At 50.3% G+C, this 19,784-nt stretch overlaps 1 protein-coding gene across 2 annotated transcripts in view; it reads left to right on the top strand.

Moving 5' to 3' along the window:
• DLGAP5 (DLG associated protein 5) overlaps positions 1-19,784 on the top strand; it is a 206,177-nt gene that overhangs the window by 56,554 nt on the left and 129,839 nt on the right. For both annotated transcript variants that reach the window (XM_086937441.1, XM_086937440.1), the window contains exons 9-10: positions 2,832-2,959; positions 3,058-3,187. In XM_086937441.1, coding sequence (XP_086793567.1) covers positions 2,832-2,959; positions 3,058-3,187 — 258 coding nt within the window. The remainder of the gene's footprint in view (positions 1-2,831; positions 2,960-3,057; positions 3,188-19,784) is intronic.

Genomic DNA, 19,784 nt, shown 5'->3' with positions numbered 1-19,784 from the left:
GGAGATCTCGGGGAGTCAGTGAGGATCTCCAGAGAAACTGCAGCGGATCTGTCTTGGTGGGGCGTGGAAGGCAATCTGTCTCAAGGAAAGCCTTTTCAGCTTCCACCATCGGTGGCCACGGTGATAACGGATGCATCCACTCTAGGGTGGGGTGCTCATCTGGGGGATCTGGAGGTCAAGGGTCTTTGGTCTCCAGAGGAAAGGCTGCTTCACATCAACCTTCTAGAGTTACGGGCGATACGTCTGGCACTCAAGGCCTTCCTCCCTTCCCTTCGCGGTCGGTCAGTTCAAGTCCTGACGGACAACACGACCGCGATGTGGTATGTCAACAAGCAGGGAGGAGTGGGGTCGCAGTGTCTCTGCAGGGAGGCTCTGCGCCTCTGGTCCTGGGTTCAGGACCACCAGATTTGTCTGATGGCAAATCATCTGGCCGGGGTTCTGAACGTGCGTGCAGACATTCTCAGTCGTCAGTTCTCTGCCGACCACGAGTGGAGGCTTCACCCGGAGGTTGTTCGTTACGTCTTTCAGATGTGGGGGACTCCTCGGGTGGACCTGTTTGCCACTTGCGAGAATGCTCACTGCCCGTCATTCTGCAGTCTCCAGTATCCGATGCAAGGAGCATTGGGGGACGCGTTTCAGTTGAGCTGGAGAGGTCAGCTCCTTTACGCGTTTCCTCCCATACCCTTGATTCCTCGGGTTCTGAGGAAGATTCGCCAAGACCGGGCCCAAGTCATTTTGGTCGCCCCGGATTGGCCAAGAAGGGTGTGGTACACAGATCTTCTCCACCTCTCCTCTCACCCGCCGCTCCGTCTCCCTCTCAGGGCAGACCTCCTCTCTCAGATGGAGGGGCAGGTTCTACACCCCCACCTCCAGACATTACACCTTCATGCATGGAGATTGAACGGGGCAATCTGAACTCTTTCTCTCTCCCTAACGATGTGGTGGATGTCATACTTTCTGCCAGGCGTGACTCCACCAAGTCCATTTATTCGTATAGGTGGAATAAGTTTGTGTCTTGGTGTAGGGAGAGGGATGTTGACCCGTTAAAGGCTCATTTGTCTGATATTTTGTTGTTTGCTCTTTCTCTGGCACGGCAGGGGTTTGCTGTTGCCACTGTCAAGGGTTACCTTTCGGCTTTATCGGCATTCCTCTGCTTGCCGGATCAGCCCTCTCTTTTTAAATCACCTGTGGTTTTAAGATTTTTGAAGGGGCTCACTAATAAGTTCCCTCCTTCTCCCTTTATTGTTCCTCATTGGGACTTGAATCTTGTGTTAACCTATCTGATGGGTTCGCCGTTTGAACCCTTACACAAGTGTCCAATGAGGCTTCTTTCTTTTAAGACGGTCTTCTTAGTTGCAATTACCTCGGCAAGGAGGGTAAGTGAGCTTCAGGCTCTTAGTTCCAAGCCCCCGTTTTTGTCCATCCATGCTGAAAGAATGGTTCTTAGGACCAGGGCTGCTTTTCTGCCTAAGGTGGTTACTCCCTTCCACCTAGGTCAATCCATTACCCTTCCTACCTTTTATCCTCCCCCACACCCTTCCAAGGAGGAGGAGAGGCTTCATCGCCTGGACCCGAAGAGAGCGGTTAGCTTCTATCTTGATAGGACTAAAGACTATCGTATAGACGATCAGCTCTTCGTGGGTTTTGCTGGCTGCAAGAAGGGCAGAGCAGTGCACAAGCGCACACTTTCCAGATGGATTATCCTGTGCATCAAGATTTGCTACTCTCTGGCGGGTAAGGACCCTCCTGAGGGTATTAGAGCTCATTCAACTAGAGCAAAGTCTGCTACTTCTGCATTGTCTAGGGGTGTTCCTGTTGAGGACATTTGCAGGGCCGCGACTTGGGCCTCCCTCCACACTTTTGCAAAGCACTACTGCTTGGATGCTGAGGTGAGGAGGGACGGCCACTTCGCGCGCTCTGTTCTCCAAGATTTCCTGGTGTAGCAGAGTGGACACCCTCCTCCGGGAGTGGGGACTGCTGTGGGAATCTATTCACAAGGTGAGGAATCCACACGGCAGATGTATCTATCAGAAGAACAAGTTACTTACCTTCGGTAACGCTTTTTCTGGTAGATACAATATCTGCCTGTGGATTCCTCACTGACCCACCCGCCTCCCCGTTGTCCACTCTGCTATACCTGGTGTTATGTGCAAATGTAATTATGATTTTATCTGATTTTGTATAGTTTTGCACTTTGAATGCATTTGTTTTGCATGTACTGTGTACATTGTGTATATATATATATATGTACTTGTTGGTCCGTCCGGGTGCCTCGAAGGCACGGAAAAAAGGGCGGAACTGACGTCATCACGCCGACGTGGGCCTTATGTGGAGTCGGTGACGTCAGACGGAGTCGCGCGCGAAGCCGTGCTCCTATGACGTCGTCCACGCCGGCGTGCTACGAAGAATTTTCCGAACGTTGCTGACGCAAGGGGGATATTCACAAGGTGAGGAATCCACAGGCAGATATTGTATCTACCAGAAAAAGCGTTACCGAAGGTAAGTAACTTGTTCTTTAACTTCATCCCTTGTAATGTGGTCCACGAATGTACCAGCATAGTTTTAGCCACTTGATAGTGTGCTAGATCCCTAACCTATTCGGTTACTGTTTTATTTCCGACTTACTAGGGAATGTAATGTATTTGGCAACTTGGAAAATAAAATACAAATGCTTATATTGCTTTACAGTATTTTCTTTTTGCATATGAGAAATGTAAAATAATGGGACATGCCTTAAATATTATGTAATTTTGTCACATAATGAAATTCACTACAGTTATTTGAGGGTCACTTCATTTGCATGTATTTTAGTGAAATGCCTTTTCTTGTAGGGATACTGTGACAAAAATATCTGATGCAATGGACGAAGGTGGGGATGTACCAGTTTGTCCACTCTCACCAGCACCAGTTTCAAATCAGAGTGCTGAAAGCACAAGTTCTTTGAGCACAACAGAACCAGGTATTCTTTTTGTTAGTATTGTGGCGTCCAACAAAACTCACGTTTGATATTGGATGATGTTTTCGGCTAATTAAAATTGTGATGCGTTTTTGTTTCAGAGGGCCCATCTGAAGCGCAACAGATGGCTGAGCCTGCGGCTGAACTGTCCATACCGGTTTCAGAGACTTTAGTTGTAGAAGAAATAATGCCTAAGCCCGACGAAAACAAGCATGATGTTCCATACTTCAGGTTTGTTGGGTTCTTGGTCGTGTCCTATGTACTGTAACTTCCCCCACTATTATGATCCAGGTTGGAGCAGGGGTCTAAATGTAACTATACCTGCAATGCTTTAAATAAACCTAAAATGTCTTGTGTTGCCATACATGCAAGCAGTAGTCCTCCGTCGTCGCTTTGATATGCAGTGCAACTAAGTACAGTTTGGTGCCTCAACTAATGCCTGGTGTCTGATTTTTCTACTTAGTCCACTATATTCTGAATTGGCAATGGTTTAGTTTGAAAAACAATCTGGTTTGGTGGCATTTATCCAGTGTAGGAAGCTGGCTCCCTATATGGTGCACTAAAATGAGCTACACTGTGCAGAGAGTACAGGTGACCCTTACTGGTTAAAAGGGGTGTTAAAATAATAGCAAATGCTCTCTCTTGTGGTAGTGTGGGGAGCAGTTTGGGCTTATCAGTCACTTGGTAACTTCTTGCAGGACGGTTTTTCTGCACATGAGTTAAGTTTGGGGCAAGGTTCAAAGCAGCACCAACGGGTCACTTCGGTTGGCGCAAGGGTGCCTGGGTGCAGAAGTGCTTTTTAGAGTCCGGTGCCCCGTTTAAATCAATGGGGAATGGTACATGTTAATAGAGGTTGCAAGTGTCGACTGGGGGGCCAGTCAAGAAGAACCCTTGTGGTTCAAGTCTTGATGGTTGTGGGCACACAGGGACACAATCTGTTCACTCTAACTCTGGCTAGGGGGCTCATGTGCAGTGGTGCTTTGACCAGCTGGGTCCCCTGCTGAAAGGGGTCCTGGTTCTCGGTTCTGTAGTAGGGGATCTCTGTGTATAGTCATAATCTAGTGAATAGTCCCGCCCATGTGCGTGGACCCCGGAGCAATAAAAAATCTCTTAAGGTGTCGAAAAAACGCAGAACTGCACAGAAACTTAAGAGAATTTAAAGACCGATAATGCAGCCTATAAAACAGGCTACACTGTCCAGTACTTCAACTAGAAATTCCACCAAAAATCCACAAACAGCAAAGTCTGTCCAGATTTCCCTTGCTTCAGCAGCAAAAACCCTCTGGAATGATAGAGAGGAAGACATGGACAGACCAGCTCCATAGGCTGCTATTATGTGGCTCAGAACAGGATACTGTGCCTTTAAGAGAACTTTCCAGAACTTCACAGTATCCCAGAATGCACTGCAGGTCCTTTTTTACTTTCAGTTCTTTTTTCCGGCTCCTGCAAGCATGACCCTGGAGCATTGAGCTCTCCCTTTTCAAGGGTTTATTGGTGATTTTTTTTACTTTTGTTTCATTTGAGTACTTTCTAAAGTACTTTAGATTCTCTTCTTGGTTTTTGCACTCCTTTTGAGGTCAAATATGCCTGCATTATTTGACAAATGCCCGGAGTGCTCCAGGAAGAAGGCCAAGTCAGATCCACATGAGGTCTGTATCCTCTGCCTTCCCTTTTCCCATGTCCCAGAGGAGTGTGAGATTTGTCAGGGCTTCTCTGGCAGGACCCTGAAGGACAGAAAGAAGATGGGCCTTGAGGAAAGAAGGCTGAAGGTGCAAGGTGGGTCTGGAGGGGCTTCCTCTGCCCATGCTGAGGCCTCTGGGGGGGGTTCCCCAGGGGCCGAAAGACCAGCAAGCGTACCCATTCTTTGTCTGGGTCGTTGGCACTGACTATGACGTAGAGAGTGATGACTACGGTCTGTTCCCAGTCTCCCCAGGGCTCTGGGGCGACGTCGACACTTGATGTCACTGAACAGGCCACCGTCGAAGTCTCCTGTGACGATTTCATCGTGATCGTCGAGGACAACGTCGAAAGGCCCGGCATCGGCGCTCTCCGTCGAGGCGACACTGCTGTTCGCCGTTGGCGAAAAGAAGGTCGTCGTCGAGAGGATCCTCCTTGAAGAGTACATCGCCGTCTAGGCTCAGGAGGTCGCCGTCTAGGCGCAGGAGGTCGCCGTCTAGGCGCAGGAGGTCGCCGTCTAGGCGCAGGAGGTCGCCGTCTAGGCGCAGGAGGTCGCCGTCTAGGCGCAGGAGGTCGACGCCGAGAAGACTCTACATCGAGGGAGCAACGCTCTCGTTCTGGTCGCCGTTCTTCGACGCCGAAGAGACGTGGAAAGAGGCCATGGGAGGTTCGCCAACGTCCCAGGCTGGAGAAGACGGATCACCGGGCTCGGTGTAGTTCGTGGTGTATACCCAGTCACAAAAGCAGGTTATACCCCCGCCTCCATTGCCGAGGGGTCCCCCTCCGAGGGTCCCTACTCCTCCTCCGTTACCACCACTACCGCACCTCGTACCTAGACCTCAGCTGCCAGAAAAACCGCCTCCGGTTCCTCCGAGGTCAGCCTCGCTGCCCAGACTTCCTACCCCTCCAAAGTGGACTCCTAAGCCGAAGGCCCCGACTAAACCAAGGGCGCCCGCGCCGGTGGAACCGGCGGGTCGGCCGAAGCTGAGGAAGTCATGATCGCGCTCCGGACGGAGAGGGAGATCGAGGAGTCGACGCAGATCCTCCACCAGATTGAGACGTCACCAAAGGAGGTGGAGATCTAGGTCCCGCACGGACTCCTCCAGGACCAGGACCTACTCACCGACCTGATCAGGATCCCCAGGGACAAGGGTGTCTCCGGTGTACGATATAAGCACGTTTAAGGAGGTTCTCCTGAGGGGGGCTGCAAAGTTGGGAATCACGGTGACGGTCTAACACCTACGACGTCCGTGATATTCGAAACGCTTCACAAGAACACTTGTCTCGCCCTCTTCGCCCTGGTTCCTGGTTTGGTAGAACCTGCGGAGGAGCTGTTCCTCACGCCAGCGGTGGTGAAAGCCGCTCCCTCCCGACTGTTGAAGAAATACAGGGCCCCGGATTCGGATCTGGCTTTTCTGCGGATAGATCCGGTGCCTGACTCTGTGATTGTGACGGCGGCCAGGAGGTTACATTCTACCTCCCCGTCCTCTACAGTACAGCCAGATAAGGAGAGCCGATGGATCGACTCGGCTGGGAGAAAAGCGTGTGGCACCGCTTCCACGACAATGAAGGCGTCCAGCGATGCGACGCTGCTGGGACGATATGACCGTGCCCTGTGGGACTCCCTACAACAGTTCACGGAGCTTCTGCCAAGAGACAAGAGGGAGGACTTCCAAGAGATCCTCACAGAAGGGATGGTGGTGTCAAACCAGGTCATTAGTGCGGCTGCGGATGTTTCCCTTTTGGCTGCCCATGGATATTGTCATGGGATTAACCAGCAACGCCATGCTTGGCTCAGGCTTACGTCACTCAAGCCGGAGACCCAGCAGCGAGTAGCCAATCTGCCTTTTTCCGTGGAGACCTTATTCGGAAAGCATGCAGATGACTAGATGGCCCGCATGAAGGCGGAGGCAGAGACCCTGACGGCGGTGGGCTTGGAGAAGCTCAAAGAAAAGAAGTCCTACCATTCCAGAGACGGTTCGGTGCACAGGGAAGAGGACGAGGGCAGTCTTCGGGACAGCAGCAGCAGCACCAACAGCAGCAGTTCCGGAGACCCTGCCAAAAGCCTCAGAAGGGTAGAGGGGGACAGCAGTCCTCTACAGCGAACAAGTGCCCGGCCGGGTCGCGACCCTGAGCTGTTACTTCCCCTTCATCCGTTACCCACTTCGGTGGGGGGGGAAGCGTTCAATTTTTTCTGGCAGTGTGGAGAAAAATTACTCAGTACAAGTGGGTGCTGAATATTGTTTGCAATGGATACAGTCTTCGATTCACCAGCCCGCCTCCATCGATCCCTCTGGTCCGCTCGCAGTATCGCCTGCACGAGCTCCAAGCGGAGGCCGATATCCTGTTAAGGAGAAGGGCGATAGAAGACGTACCTCTGGCTCAAAGAGGAAGAGGTCTGTACTCCTGGTTCGCAAGAAGGACCAGAACGAGTTCAGGCCCATTCTCGACTTGCGGCAGGCAAACAAGTGGATTCGCAGAGAAGTTTTGCATGCTGTCGTTGCATCAGATTTATCCTCCGTTGCAACAGGTAGACTGGCTCTGTGCCATAGACCTACAGGATGCGTACTTCCATGTGCCCATTGCACACACACAGGAAGTTCCTGTGATTTCAAGTCGGCACCAATCATTATCAATACACAGTACTGCCATTCGGGCTGAAGTCTGCTCCCAGAACATTCTCTAAGTGCATGGCAGTGGTAGCAGCACACCTAAGGAAGAACAAGGTGTTTGTCTACCCGTACCTGGACGATTGGTTGATCAAGGCCTCCTCCTTCACGGAAGCTCAAGCACGCTTCCGGAAGACGTGCGTTCTCTTGAACAAGCTGGGGTTGCACATCAACATGTCCAAGTCTGTCCCGACTCCGGTCCAGTGCATTCAGTACTTGGGAGCCACCATCAATACGCTGTCAGCAAGCGTATCTCCTTCGGAGGAGCGACGGCGATCAATCCTTCGGAAGGCTTAGGGTCTTATGACCGCTCCATCTACAACAGTGAGGACGGTGTCTTCTCTAATGGGATCGATGGCCTCTTGTATCTTCCTCACTCCTCACGCACGGCTGCACATGAGACCTTTGCAGGAGTGCTTGGAGGACCAGTGGGATCAGAGGAAAGGATCTTGGGACGACAGGATACGACTGTCTCTGCATGCTCTTCAGTCTCTGAAGTGGTGGTGTTCAACAGAGAATCTCCTCAGAGGGGTTCTCTTTCACAAGGACATTCCCACGCAGACTATTGTGACGGATGCTTCTCTCCACGGCTGGGGAGCGCATTCCGGAGACTTACAGATTCAAGGATCGTGGTCTCAGATGGAGTCCACGTATCACATCAATTTCCTGTAACTCAGAGCTGTTCACTTGGCGCTGAAGGCCTTTCATCCGTCCTTCCGGACCAACTCTCTGCTTGTACAGACGGACAATACGACCACGGTGTATTACCGCAACAAGCAGGGGGGCTCGATCACGCACCCTGTCATAGGAGGCGCAGGCGATCTGGCACTGGCTTCTGGCCAGAGGACTGACGATAACGGCTACCCATCTACCAGGTGTGCAGAATGTTCAGGCAGACTCGTTGAGCAGACTGATTCAGGAAAACCACGAATGGGTCATAAACGACTAAGTACTAGGAGAAGTCTTTGCAAGGTGGGGGACTCCAGACATAGATCTGTTTGCCACCGCCGAAAACAGCAAATGCTGAGACTTCGCCTCCAGGTACTACCAGCAAGGGACGCTGGGGAATGCGCGATGGATCAACTGGTCGAACAGCTTTCTGTACGCTTTTCCACCCATTCCCCTGATTTCAGCGGTGCTCATCAAGCTGTCTCAGTCCAGGGCACTGATGATCCTGATTGCCCCGGAATGGCCCAGGCAGTGGTGGTTCACGGACCTACTTCACCGGTCTCTCCTTCCTCACATACGGCTGCCGTGCAGGCCGGACCTTCTAACGAAGTTCGGGGTGCAGATGTTGCTCCCCAACCTCTCATGTTTGAGTTTGGCGGCATGGCTCCTGAGAGAGTGCAATATGGCCATCTGAATCTACACGAAGATTGTATGGACATACTGAAGGAGTCTAAGTGACCTTCCACTAGGACTTCTTATGCTTACAAGTGGAAGAGATTCTGCATCTGGTGCAAGTCTAAGAACTATGACCCTACGACGTGCAAGGAAGAAGTCATCCTTCCTTACCTTCTACATTTGGCACGGTCGGGCCTTAATGTTCATTCCATTAAGGTTAATCTCGCTGCATTGACTGCCTATAGGAAATGCCCTTCACAGACTTCCTTCTTCCAGATCCCTGTGATCACAGATTTTTTGGAAGGCTTGAAGAAAGTATTCCCTTCTGTCAGGCTTCCTTCGCCTTCATGGGAATTGAATGTGGTGCTGTCCAGATTGATGAAGGAGCCTTTTGAACCTATTCACAAGGCTTTGTTGCAGCACCTGTCCTGGAAGGCGGCGTTCCTCGTGGCCATTACATCTGCCCGCATGGTGAGTGACATTCAGGCGTTGTGTTGCCGAGAACCTTATACTGTATTTTATGCTGCTAAGGTTATGCGTACTCACCCTAAATTTCTTCCCAAGGTTATTTCTGATTTTCATGTCAACCAGACTATAACTTTGCCTACGTTTTTTCAGAATCCTTCCTCTCCAGCAGAAAGGTCTTTACATTCCCTGGATGTTAGGAGGGTGTTAAAGTTTTATCTGGATAAGACCAAAGATATTCGTAGGTCAGATCAATTGTTCATCAATTATGGATCAGTCAGGGTGGGTCTCGCTACCTCTAAGCAGTCCATCTCGAGGTGGATTGTGTCCTGCATACAACTGTGTTACCAAAAGGCTAATAAGACCTTAGGGGGTAAACCTAAGGCTCATTCCACCAGGGGCAAAGCTGCCACGACGGCTTCGCTCCGTAATGTTCCAATTGCAGAAATCTGCAAAGCCGCCACTTGGAAGTCGGTCCATACCTTTGCTAAGCATTACTGCCTGGACACTGATGCCAGGGCAGACGCTCAGGTTGGGCAGGCTTCGCTGCGAAATCTGTTTGCACAATAGTGGTTATTTTTCTTTTCTCCACCGCCGCTTTGGTGTGGGGATGGGCTTGCCATTCTAGTCACTAGATTATGACTATACACAGAGATCCCCTACTACAGAAGGAGTAGTTTCTGTCCTGTAACTCCAGTTCTGTAGTAGGGGTGTCTCTGTTATAGTCATAAGCGCCCGCCTCCCCGGTGGAGAGAGAGATGCATGGAAGGAATGCTACAGGTCTGGCGTGTTACGCCTTCAAAAAGAACTGAAAGTAAAAGGGACCTGCAGTGCATTCTGGGATACTGTGAAGTTCTGGAAAGTTCTCTTAAAGGAACAGTATCCTGTTCTGAGCCACATAATGGCAGCCTATGGGGCTTGTCTGTCCATGTCTTCCTCTCTATCATTCCAGAGGGTTTTTGCTGCTGAAGCAAGGGAAATCTGGACAGACTTTGCGGTTTGTGGTATTTTGGTGGAATTTCTAGTTGAAGTACTGAACAGTGTAGCCTGTTTTATAGGCAGCATTATCTGTCTTTAAATTCTCTCAAGTGTCTGTGCAGTTCTGCATTTTTTTCGACACCTTAAGAGATTATTTTTGATTGCTCCGGGGTCCACGCACATGGGCGGGACTATTCACTAGATTAGGACTATAACAGAGATACCCCTACTACAGAACTGGAGTTACAGGACAGAAACAACTCCTTCCTGCTGAAAGAGGCTGCAGGCGGGGCCTGGGGGACCAGTCTGGCCAAGGAAAGGTGGGCTCAGGTCTTGAGGGTCTCAGGACCACGTTGGCACAGTCGCCTCCCTCTGACACAGCTGCAGGACAGGGTGCTTTGAGACGTCTGGTTGCGGTTGGTCCCAGACCAACTCTGTTCTTGGTTCTCTGGTGAGGAGGGAAAATGAAGCAGCAGGGCCACTACCGATGCTGGCCTGGTGGATCCTGACGTCCCTCAATGGTTGGTCTTGCTTTGTGGTGTTGGAGTCTGGACTGAACTACCAACACACTGTGGTTGCTGCTACTGCTCAAGGACCCAGGATAGGGGTGCTGGGTGGCTTCTAGTAGTCCTGGCGGCTTCAAACCTGGCAAGGAGACCAACCATCTGGAGCTCCAAGACCTTTCTCCTATCGCGCTGCTCCTTTGGCAAGCCAAATAGCTAGCAACACGGTGGACTGGCAGATGTTTTGTGGTACCTGGGCGAGATCTTTCACGGTTGTTGAGGTGCTGTACAGTCCTCAAATGGTTTTGGAGAGGGTGTTGACCAATTGGCGAAGTCTGTTCAAGCGATTGGCACAAAACCCTGCACGCAGCTAGACTATCATTGGTGCAGGCCTTCAGTTCTTTCTCTCTCCAGTTCTTCTTTCTTGGTTCCCAGTACTCTAATCTGATTTCCTGGTGACGGGGGGGCCACTAAATACTCCATTTATATGCTTTATTGGGAGTGAAGGGTAGTAGCCAATAGGCTATTTACCCCTGGGGTCACTACACCCTTAGATGACCACTTCCTGTGAGGAATCTCATAATTCCAGTGGCCCTGTCCTTGGGGTAAATTACTTTATTATGTTCTAGGTTGGGTAGGACCAATGGAAAGGAGTGAGAATCTCTTGGAACCAAGATGTGAGTAGCGAAGAAAAGTAATGCATGAACACCATTCTGAGCAAAGGCAACATTAGTTAAATGTTCAAACTAAAATCCTTCCATGTAAAAAAGCTTAATCCCACCAGACTAGGTGCTACTTTGCTAGATTAGAACCAGATGTAATTTTCTTTCAGGAAATCCCTACCTCCTCTCAAAACTTGATTTTGCATGAAGCACAATCCTATCCCTATAACTATTGGGCCACAGCCATTACGAAAACCAAAGGATTAGCAATCTTTTGCAAGGTACTCCCAGATCGTGGAGAGGTTAACTTGGCAGAGGCCAAGAGCTGGTATATCAAAGTGCAAAGAATCCTAAATGGTTCTAACCTTGTCCTCTTCAACATTTATATGCCCAACCCCATGCTGGAATCATTTCGGTCTCCGGTCTTAAGAGATGAATTGAGTGATGTGAAGAGTCACCTAATTGTACAGGGGGATTTTTATTTGCACCTGGGTTTCAGAAATGTACAGAAACCTAAACATATACTATGGAACTGAGGCCATGTCTGCAGGGCTTGGAAAGGATCCATAATTTAGGTTACTTGATGCTTCGGGATACTTTCACCCCGACTTAAGACTGCTCCTTCATTTCACAGATCCATGCCATATATTCACTGATGAAATCTATATTATCACCCACCCACCCACTCACTCTTAAAAAGCATGAAAGGTCTCTGTCAGACATCTGTCTCCACTCAAGCTCATGTGTAAATAGGATGAGATAAAGGATCCTGGCCACAAGGTTGTCTGCTTTCAGATGCAGACTTGGCCTAATGCAGTGGTTCTTAACCTGTGGTCCGATGACCCATGGGGGTCCACGACTTCTTAGGAAGTTAAATGATAACCGATTAAAGTGCATATAAATAAAGTAAAATGTGCACTTTAACATTTTAAAACCTTATGAAATGTGAAATAGTATCTACAAATTAAGGTAGTATCCTCCGATTTGATTCATGGGAGCAGTGCAATGCCTCAAAGAATACAATATGAATAGGCCTCAATTGAATTTAGAGAGGCTAGAACCTTCCCATTCAAATTTAGATTAAAAATATATATATATATATATCTGAATGAAATAAAATATTTCATCATGTATATATTTTTTTTGAAGGCATGTTTCCATATTTTCTATGTGTTTGCAGCTCAAAATACTGAAAATGCTTACGCAGGGGTCACCTGCTTCTAGTAATTACGCAATGGGGGTCTCTGGATTCCAACAATGTTTCAGAGGGGTCCCTAGGTTTCAGAAATGATTAAGTAGGGGTTCACAGAAGCCAAACTGTTCAGAACCACTGCATTAATAAATCTGGTACACAGGGCGACACTGGTCAAGGCAATACAGGAGTTTTTCAATCACAATTCCGATATGCCCCCCTTTACCTATTCCCCTCCCAGTCTTAATATGGGGTACATTTAAGGTGACCATACAAGGTGTAGCCATAAGCACTGAAGTAGAAAAGACTAGAAGTAGCACTCTGGCTCTTTATCTAGTATACCAAAAAGAGGTATACTGTGCAAATAGTCCAGGTATCCCTTATAAGTGCACAGGGGCTTCATCTAGCAATCCCAAGGTGCTTTCTTTGGAGGTTGTGTGGTTGAGCAGCCTTAGGCTTTTCAGAGAAGTGCTGGCCATCCTTAGTATACACAAAGGTTCGAGGCATGTGGGCTGCTGAATTCATATCTGTGCATAGATCACCGCCTAGTGTTGGGTCCGGATGATTGCACATTGTTGTCCTGGAAGAGTCTTTGAAGTATCACAAGATAAGTGGCTCCTCCCCTGGACTACAGTGCGCATGGGCATAGACTCCATCCTCAGATTGTTTTTTTCCACCATTAGGTTCGGATGTCTTTGGGTTCCCTCTTGTCGGAATCGATAAACTTTCTTAAGACCAAAAGGTCTTTAGACTAATCGTCGGTATAGTCTTGCGTTCGGTCTTAGTTATTCCAGCTTGGTCCCGAGCCGGATTCCCTACACCCGCGTGCTTTCGACGCGGAAGGTCCAGTCGACGCTTCAGACCCTATCGACAGTTCATCATGGACCGTAGTCCATTTAAACGATGCCCCGTCTGCAACTCGAAGTATCCCCACATCGACGTCCACCCGGTGTGCAACAAGTGTCTGTCGCCGGACCATGATGAAGCCAAGTGTATGGCTTATTCCCGTTTCAGGTCCAAGAAGACGCTTAAGCTTCGAGCTGCGCGCCAGGAGGCCCAGCATCCTGCACCGGGCCTGTGGACATCTTCGATGCAGGGGATGTCGAGGAAGAATCTACCAGGGACATCAGTGAGTCGGACGTCGACTACGACGCGGATGCCGAAATGTTTGAAGCCGAAGAAGTCGTCGACTAGGTAGGAGACGACTACGGGGACCTCGGGGCCATGGAGGATAGCTCGGACGAAGAGCTTCCTCAAACTGACACTGGGGCCGTGCCGATTCATAAGGCTCAGGTCGAGGGATCGCCATTAGGCCTTACCCAAGATCTTACGATGGGTTCTACGGCCCGCCTTCGGCTCGGCCACGGACATTGCTGCTGAGCCACACCCAGGCAAATCGTAACCGAAAGTGAAACCTACGGTCTCGACACCAGAAACTGCGCAGGTGCCGTCCTCGAAACCGAAAGTGCGCATCGCTTTGGTCGGATCCAAGGCCTTGGAGCCCTCGGCGCCGAAGAAGCAGAAGGGTGTTGTGGAGCCGAAGGCTCAAGTCAAGGGCGTCGAGACGAAGTCTGCCGCGCCGAAGACTAAAGTCAAGGTGGTAGAGCCGGGTGCGTCGGTGCCGAAGACGGTCGACACCAGCAAAGGACTCGGCGACCCGAAGAAAGCTCTCGGTGACCCGAAGAAAGGACTAAGTGACCCGAAGGTTCTCGAGACTCCGCGTCAACAGGACAGGGCCAAGAGCGGCGCAGCCCGAGAGTCTACACCTGGTGAGGCCTCGAAGGATTCCGTCGAACCGGCGCACCCATCCGCCGCTTTCACCAAGAAGGTGACAGACTCCCTACAGCGCATCAGGGACAAGACCTCATCGGTCGGACCGAAGGATCCTCCGCCTCCAAAGCCGGTTGGGAAACCTCATAAGGCATCCACGCACATTCTTTTTACGTTGCCGCCAAAGACGGCACCGAAGGCTTTCGCTCCTAAGGCGGTCGCCAGCGTCCCCGAGAAGGTTTCCTCGGCGCCGAAGTCTTCGACGGTGGTCCCCAGCCCACAGCCTCGACTACCTGCAGTGGACGAGCAACAAGAACACTTCATTGATGCCGAAACGGGCAGGCTTTCCCTCCACAAGCGGAAAATTGCCCCAGAACGTCCAATGGAGTCCTACAAGATTCCTCTAAAGAAAAAGAACTCTGCTTCCACTCCTGTCTTGGTGGAACCACTTTCTCCACAGACTCATAATGTTTCGCCCACTTATTCTGATGTGGACGCTGGGGAGGGCGATGATGAGGATTTTATTTATTTATGTGGTTTATAGAGCGCACAGCTACCCCCGGAGGGGTGTCCCGGCGCTAGAACCTGAGTCTCCAGGGGAGAGGAAGGAGCAAAGAGCATGGGGAGCAGCAGGGTGAAATCAGAGTCCAGAGAAGAGCCAAGTTTTGAGTTTGGCTCGGAAGATGGATTCGGAAGGACAGAATCTCAAATCAATTGGCAGAGCGTTCCACAGGATGAGTACAGCTAGCCTGTCTATACTGACCCTGAGGATACCAATGAACCCTGGGCCGCTGGTGCTGACCCAGGTGATCCTCATTAAGGACAAGACCCTCAACTACATTCTGCGAAAACGTCTCCTACAGAAGACTGCAGCTTTCAATGCCCTCATTGAACGGGCAGCTAACAATCGCAACGTCCAGCTCCATGCTGACCCTGTTGATGTCGATTTCCTTTTGATACCTTCTCAGTCTCCGAGAGAACTGTCAAGACTCTGCCTATGCTGAAAGGTGTCTTAAAACATGCTGGTGAGATCTTTAAAGAGCCTACCAGGGCGAGGGTGATAAACCCTAGGATCGAAAAGAAGTAGAAGTCAGCGCCTACTGATCCTACCTACATCAAAGGACAGTTGCCTCTGGACTCCCTTGTCGTCTCGAATGCCCGGAAGAGGGCTAAGTCTCAGACTACGGGTGATGCTCCTCCCCCAGACAAAGAATCTAAGGTCTTTGAGGCAAGAGGGTAGCAGCACAGGCGGCCCACATCTGGCGCATTTCAAATACACCAGCGCTTCTGGCGAGGTATGACAGGGCACACTATGACACGCTGGAGACCCTGTTGCAGCACCTGCCTGATGTATACAAGGAGGCAGCTCAGATGCTTATTCAGGAAGGGAAGCTGATCTCTAATGCTTCAATTAAGTGCGCTCTGGACGCGGCTGACACCGCAGCCAGGGCTGTCAACACTGGTGTTATGCTACGACGACATGCCTGGCTGAGAATCTCTGGATTTAAGCCTGAAATACAAACCACCATCCTTAATCAAACGGTGAATCCAGATCACCTGTTTGGCCCGGAGGTTGACACCACCTTAGAAAAAATTAAGAAGGACATGGAAACTGCTAAATCCATGGGTGCCTTGCAGTCCCAGCAGTTTCGGGGTGGGTCTTTTCGTCGCTCAAGCACTAGAGGTGTTTCCAGAGGCCAGCTCTCCCAGACCACGCAGTACTACAAAGGCAACACTCAATCCACGTACACCAACAAGAGTCGAGGTGGATATCGTGGTAACAGCGCCAAGGGCAGAGGTCGTGGAAACAACAACTCCAGATCCTCTGCCACCAACAAACAGTGACGCCTTGTCACTGCCCCCCGACCACCCAACACCGGTCGGGGGGAGACTCCAGCAGTTCCTGCCAGTCTGGAGAACCATCACCACAGACAGGTGGGTCAGAAAACGTATACAATACGGTTACAGTTAATATCTACTCCACCCAACATACCCCCAAGACACCGTCCTATGTCTGCCGAGCATTTGCACTTATTGCAGCAGGAGGTCATCGTCCTGCTGCAAAAAGGAGCAATAGAGCTCGTGCCTGTGCAGGTAAGAGGCACAGGGGTCTACTCCCTGTACTTCTTAATACCAAAGAAGGACGGGTCCCTCAGGCCCATCCTGGACCTCAGGCCCCTCAACCAGTACATCCTGTCGGAGCACTTCCATATGCTGACCCTGCAGCAAGTGCTCCCGTTACTCAGTCGGGGATTTTCTCGCAACTTTAGACCTAAAGGATGCGCACTTTCACATTCCACTGCACCCATCACACAGGAAGTACCTCCGGTTCACCATACAAAACCAACACTACCAGTTCAAGGTTTTGCCTTTCGGAGTCACCACGGCACCCAGGGTGTTCACAAAGTGCCTAGCGACAGTGGCGGCGCACCTAAGGAGACAGAACATCCATGTCTACCCTTATCTGGACGACTGGCTCATCCAGGCGAAGTCGGCCCAGCAGTGTGCCACCCACGTGTCCCACACCATTCACCTCCTTCACGATCTGGGATTCTCACTGAATTACCCAATATCCCACCTCCAGCCTGCCCACATACGGCAGTATCTGGGTGCGACGATAAACACTCTGGCAGCCACAGCACAGCCGAATTCAGTGAGGGTCAGCAGCATTCAATCGCTGATACAGAAGTTCAGACCTCCACACTCTCTTCCAGCTCGAGTGTTCATGCAGTTGATAGGCATGATGGCCTCCTGCATCTCCATAGTCCCGCACGCGAGACTACATATGCGTCCGCTTCAGGAGTGCTTAGCACGTCAGTGGACTCAGGCTCACGGACAGTTGAAAGACCTAGTGTTGGTGAGCGGTCGGGCATACAACTCTCTGCATTGGTGGAATCCTCAACCTTTGCAAGGGACGATCGTTCCAAGAGCCTGTGCCACAGATCATCCGGACGACGGATGCATCTCTCCAGGGATGGGGAGCTCATGTACTCCATTACACTGTGCAGGGCCTATGGACGCAACAGCAACGGAAGATGCACATCAATGTTCTGGAACTGATGACAATCTTCAAGGCACTAAAAGCTTTCAAAGTACATCTGTGCAACAAAGTCGTGTTGATCCGGACGGACAACATGACAGCCATGTACTACATTCAGAAGCAGGGAGGTACCCACTCTCTGCAGCTGTCTCATCTGGCTCAGAGCATGTGGAAGTGGGCCATTCAAAGGAACATCTTCCTCATGGCAGAACACCACCTCCCGGGCAAGGACAATCAGATGGCGGACCTGCTCAGCAGGTACAGCCACCAAATGCACGAGTGGGAGTTGCATCCATCAGTACTCCAACCATACTTCCAAGAGTGGGGTCATCCAGAGAGAGACCTGTTCGCCACAAGGAAGAACGCAAAATGCCAAAGCTTCGCCGCCAGGTTTCCACACCCACACCCACAGTCGCAGGGCAATGCGATGTGGATGAACTGGTCAGGCAGATTTGCGTACGCTTTTCCCCCAGCACCTCTGATACCGCTGGTGGCAGGCAAACTCAGGTAGCACTCGATGACTCTCATCCTGGTTACTCCAACGTGGGCTCGCCCACCATGGTACACCACGTTTCTAGAACTGTCCATGGTACCGCATCAGAGGCTACGCCTCACACCCAGCCTTCTGACGCAGAGTCATGGCGACACTCAGCATCCAGATCCGCAACAGCTCAACCTGGCGATCTGGCTCCTGAGGTCTTAGAGTTTGGCTACCTAAACTTGCCTCCGGATTGCATGGACATCATCCGGGAGGCGAGAAAGCCCACCACTAGAGCATGCTACGCGGTGAAGTGGAAGCGGTTTGTCATTTACTGTGCAGGCCACAACATTAACCCGCTAGATGCATCTATTCAGAACATCATTTGTTACCTTTTCCATCTGTACAAATGTAATTTGGCCTATTCATCAATTCGCATACATCTCTCTGCGATGGCTGCTTATCTTCAAAACAGGCAGCACCTTTCACTTTTCAAAGTGCGTGCTATTAAAGCCTTTCTGGAGGTGCTCAAGCGGGTTATTCCTCCACGGACTCCGCCAGCTCCGGAGTGGAACCTCAACGTGGTCCTCACCAGGCTGATGGGTCCCCCCTTTGAACCACTGCATTCCTGCGAGATTCAATTCTTGACGTGGAAAGTGGCTTTCCTTATAGCAATTACATCGCTGCGACGAGTTAGTAAGCTCCAGGCACTAACTATACAAGAGCCATTTATTCAAATTCATTCCAACAGGGTGGTGCTTCACACTAACCCTAAATTCCTTCCTAAGGTAGTATCTCAATTCCATATTAACCAAACTATTGAATTACCCGTGTTCTTACAAAATCCTGAGTCATTGGCGGAGAGAATGCTCCACACCCTTGACGTCAAAAGGGCCTTAATGTATTACATTGATAGGACCAAGGATTTTAGGAAGACTACACAACTCTTTGTTGCCTTTGCGCCACAACACAAAGGTAACCCCATTTCCAAAGCTGGTATCGCTAGGTGGATAGTTAAATGTATTCAGATCTGCTATCTGAAAGCCAAACGTACTCTCACCATTCCACCACGGGCCCACTCCACCAGAAAGTTGGGGGCCTCCATGGCTTTCCTTGGAAATATCCCTTTGGAAGACCTATGTAGAGCAGCCACATGGTCTACCACACACACATTTACAAAACATTACTGTGTTGATGTGCACTCCAAACAGCAGGCAGCTGTAGGGCAGGCTGTTCTGAAAACACTTTTCCAAACTGCTGCAGCTGGCACGGGCGGCCGCCGCTAATGGATGGACTGCTATGTATTCTATGCACAGATATGAATTCAGCAGCCCACATTCTAACCGAATATGCTACTTACCAGTATGCATCTGTTCTTGGCATGTAGGGCTGCTGACATTCATATCGCCCCCCCTCCTCCCCGGCGCCTGTAGCAGCTGCACAATTCACACATACTTCTAGCATGGTCATCATTCAATTAGTTTCACTCCATCTTGGTCACAATGGCTAAAAACCATCTGAGGATGGAGTCGATGCCCTTGCGCACTGTAGTCCAGGGGAGGTTCCACCTATCTCGTGATACTTCGAAGACTCTTCCAAGACAACAAAGTGCAATCATCCGGACCCAACACTAGGCGGCGATCTATGCACAGATATGAATGTCAGCAGCCCTACATGCCAATAACAGATGCATACTGGTAAGTAGCATATTCGTTATTACATGAAACCCACATCTCAGTTCATAATTGTTTTTATCTTTATTAGAAAATTTGGCACGAAGATCATCACAATCCATTGAGTAAATTTCAAGAGATTTTTATAGTTTTTTTAAAGTCGACACTTAGTGCAATTTTCAGAGGTGGAAATGCTATCCTACAGAGGGGAAAAATATCTGAGGGAAGCCAGATTTGCCTACCAAAGTCAGTAGGCTCTTTGAAGCTCCTCTGCCTCTGAATGCTAACTCGCAGGTCATCCTGTTCCGTCTGTGTAAGCACTCTGCCGGACAGGCTTTGTTCCTGATCTCCTGAGAGCGAGAGCTCACCCCTGGGGG

This window comes from Lissotriton vulgaris, chromosome 9 (assembly GCF_964263255.1).
Source record: "Lissotriton vulgaris chromosome 9, aLisVul1.2, whole genome shotgun sequence".
Taxonomy (NCBI): domain Eukaryota; kingdom Metazoa; phylum Chordata; class Amphibia; order Caudata; family Salamandridae; genus Lissotriton; species Lissotriton vulgaris.
This window is presented reverse-complemented; position numbering and strand designations above follow the sequence as displayed.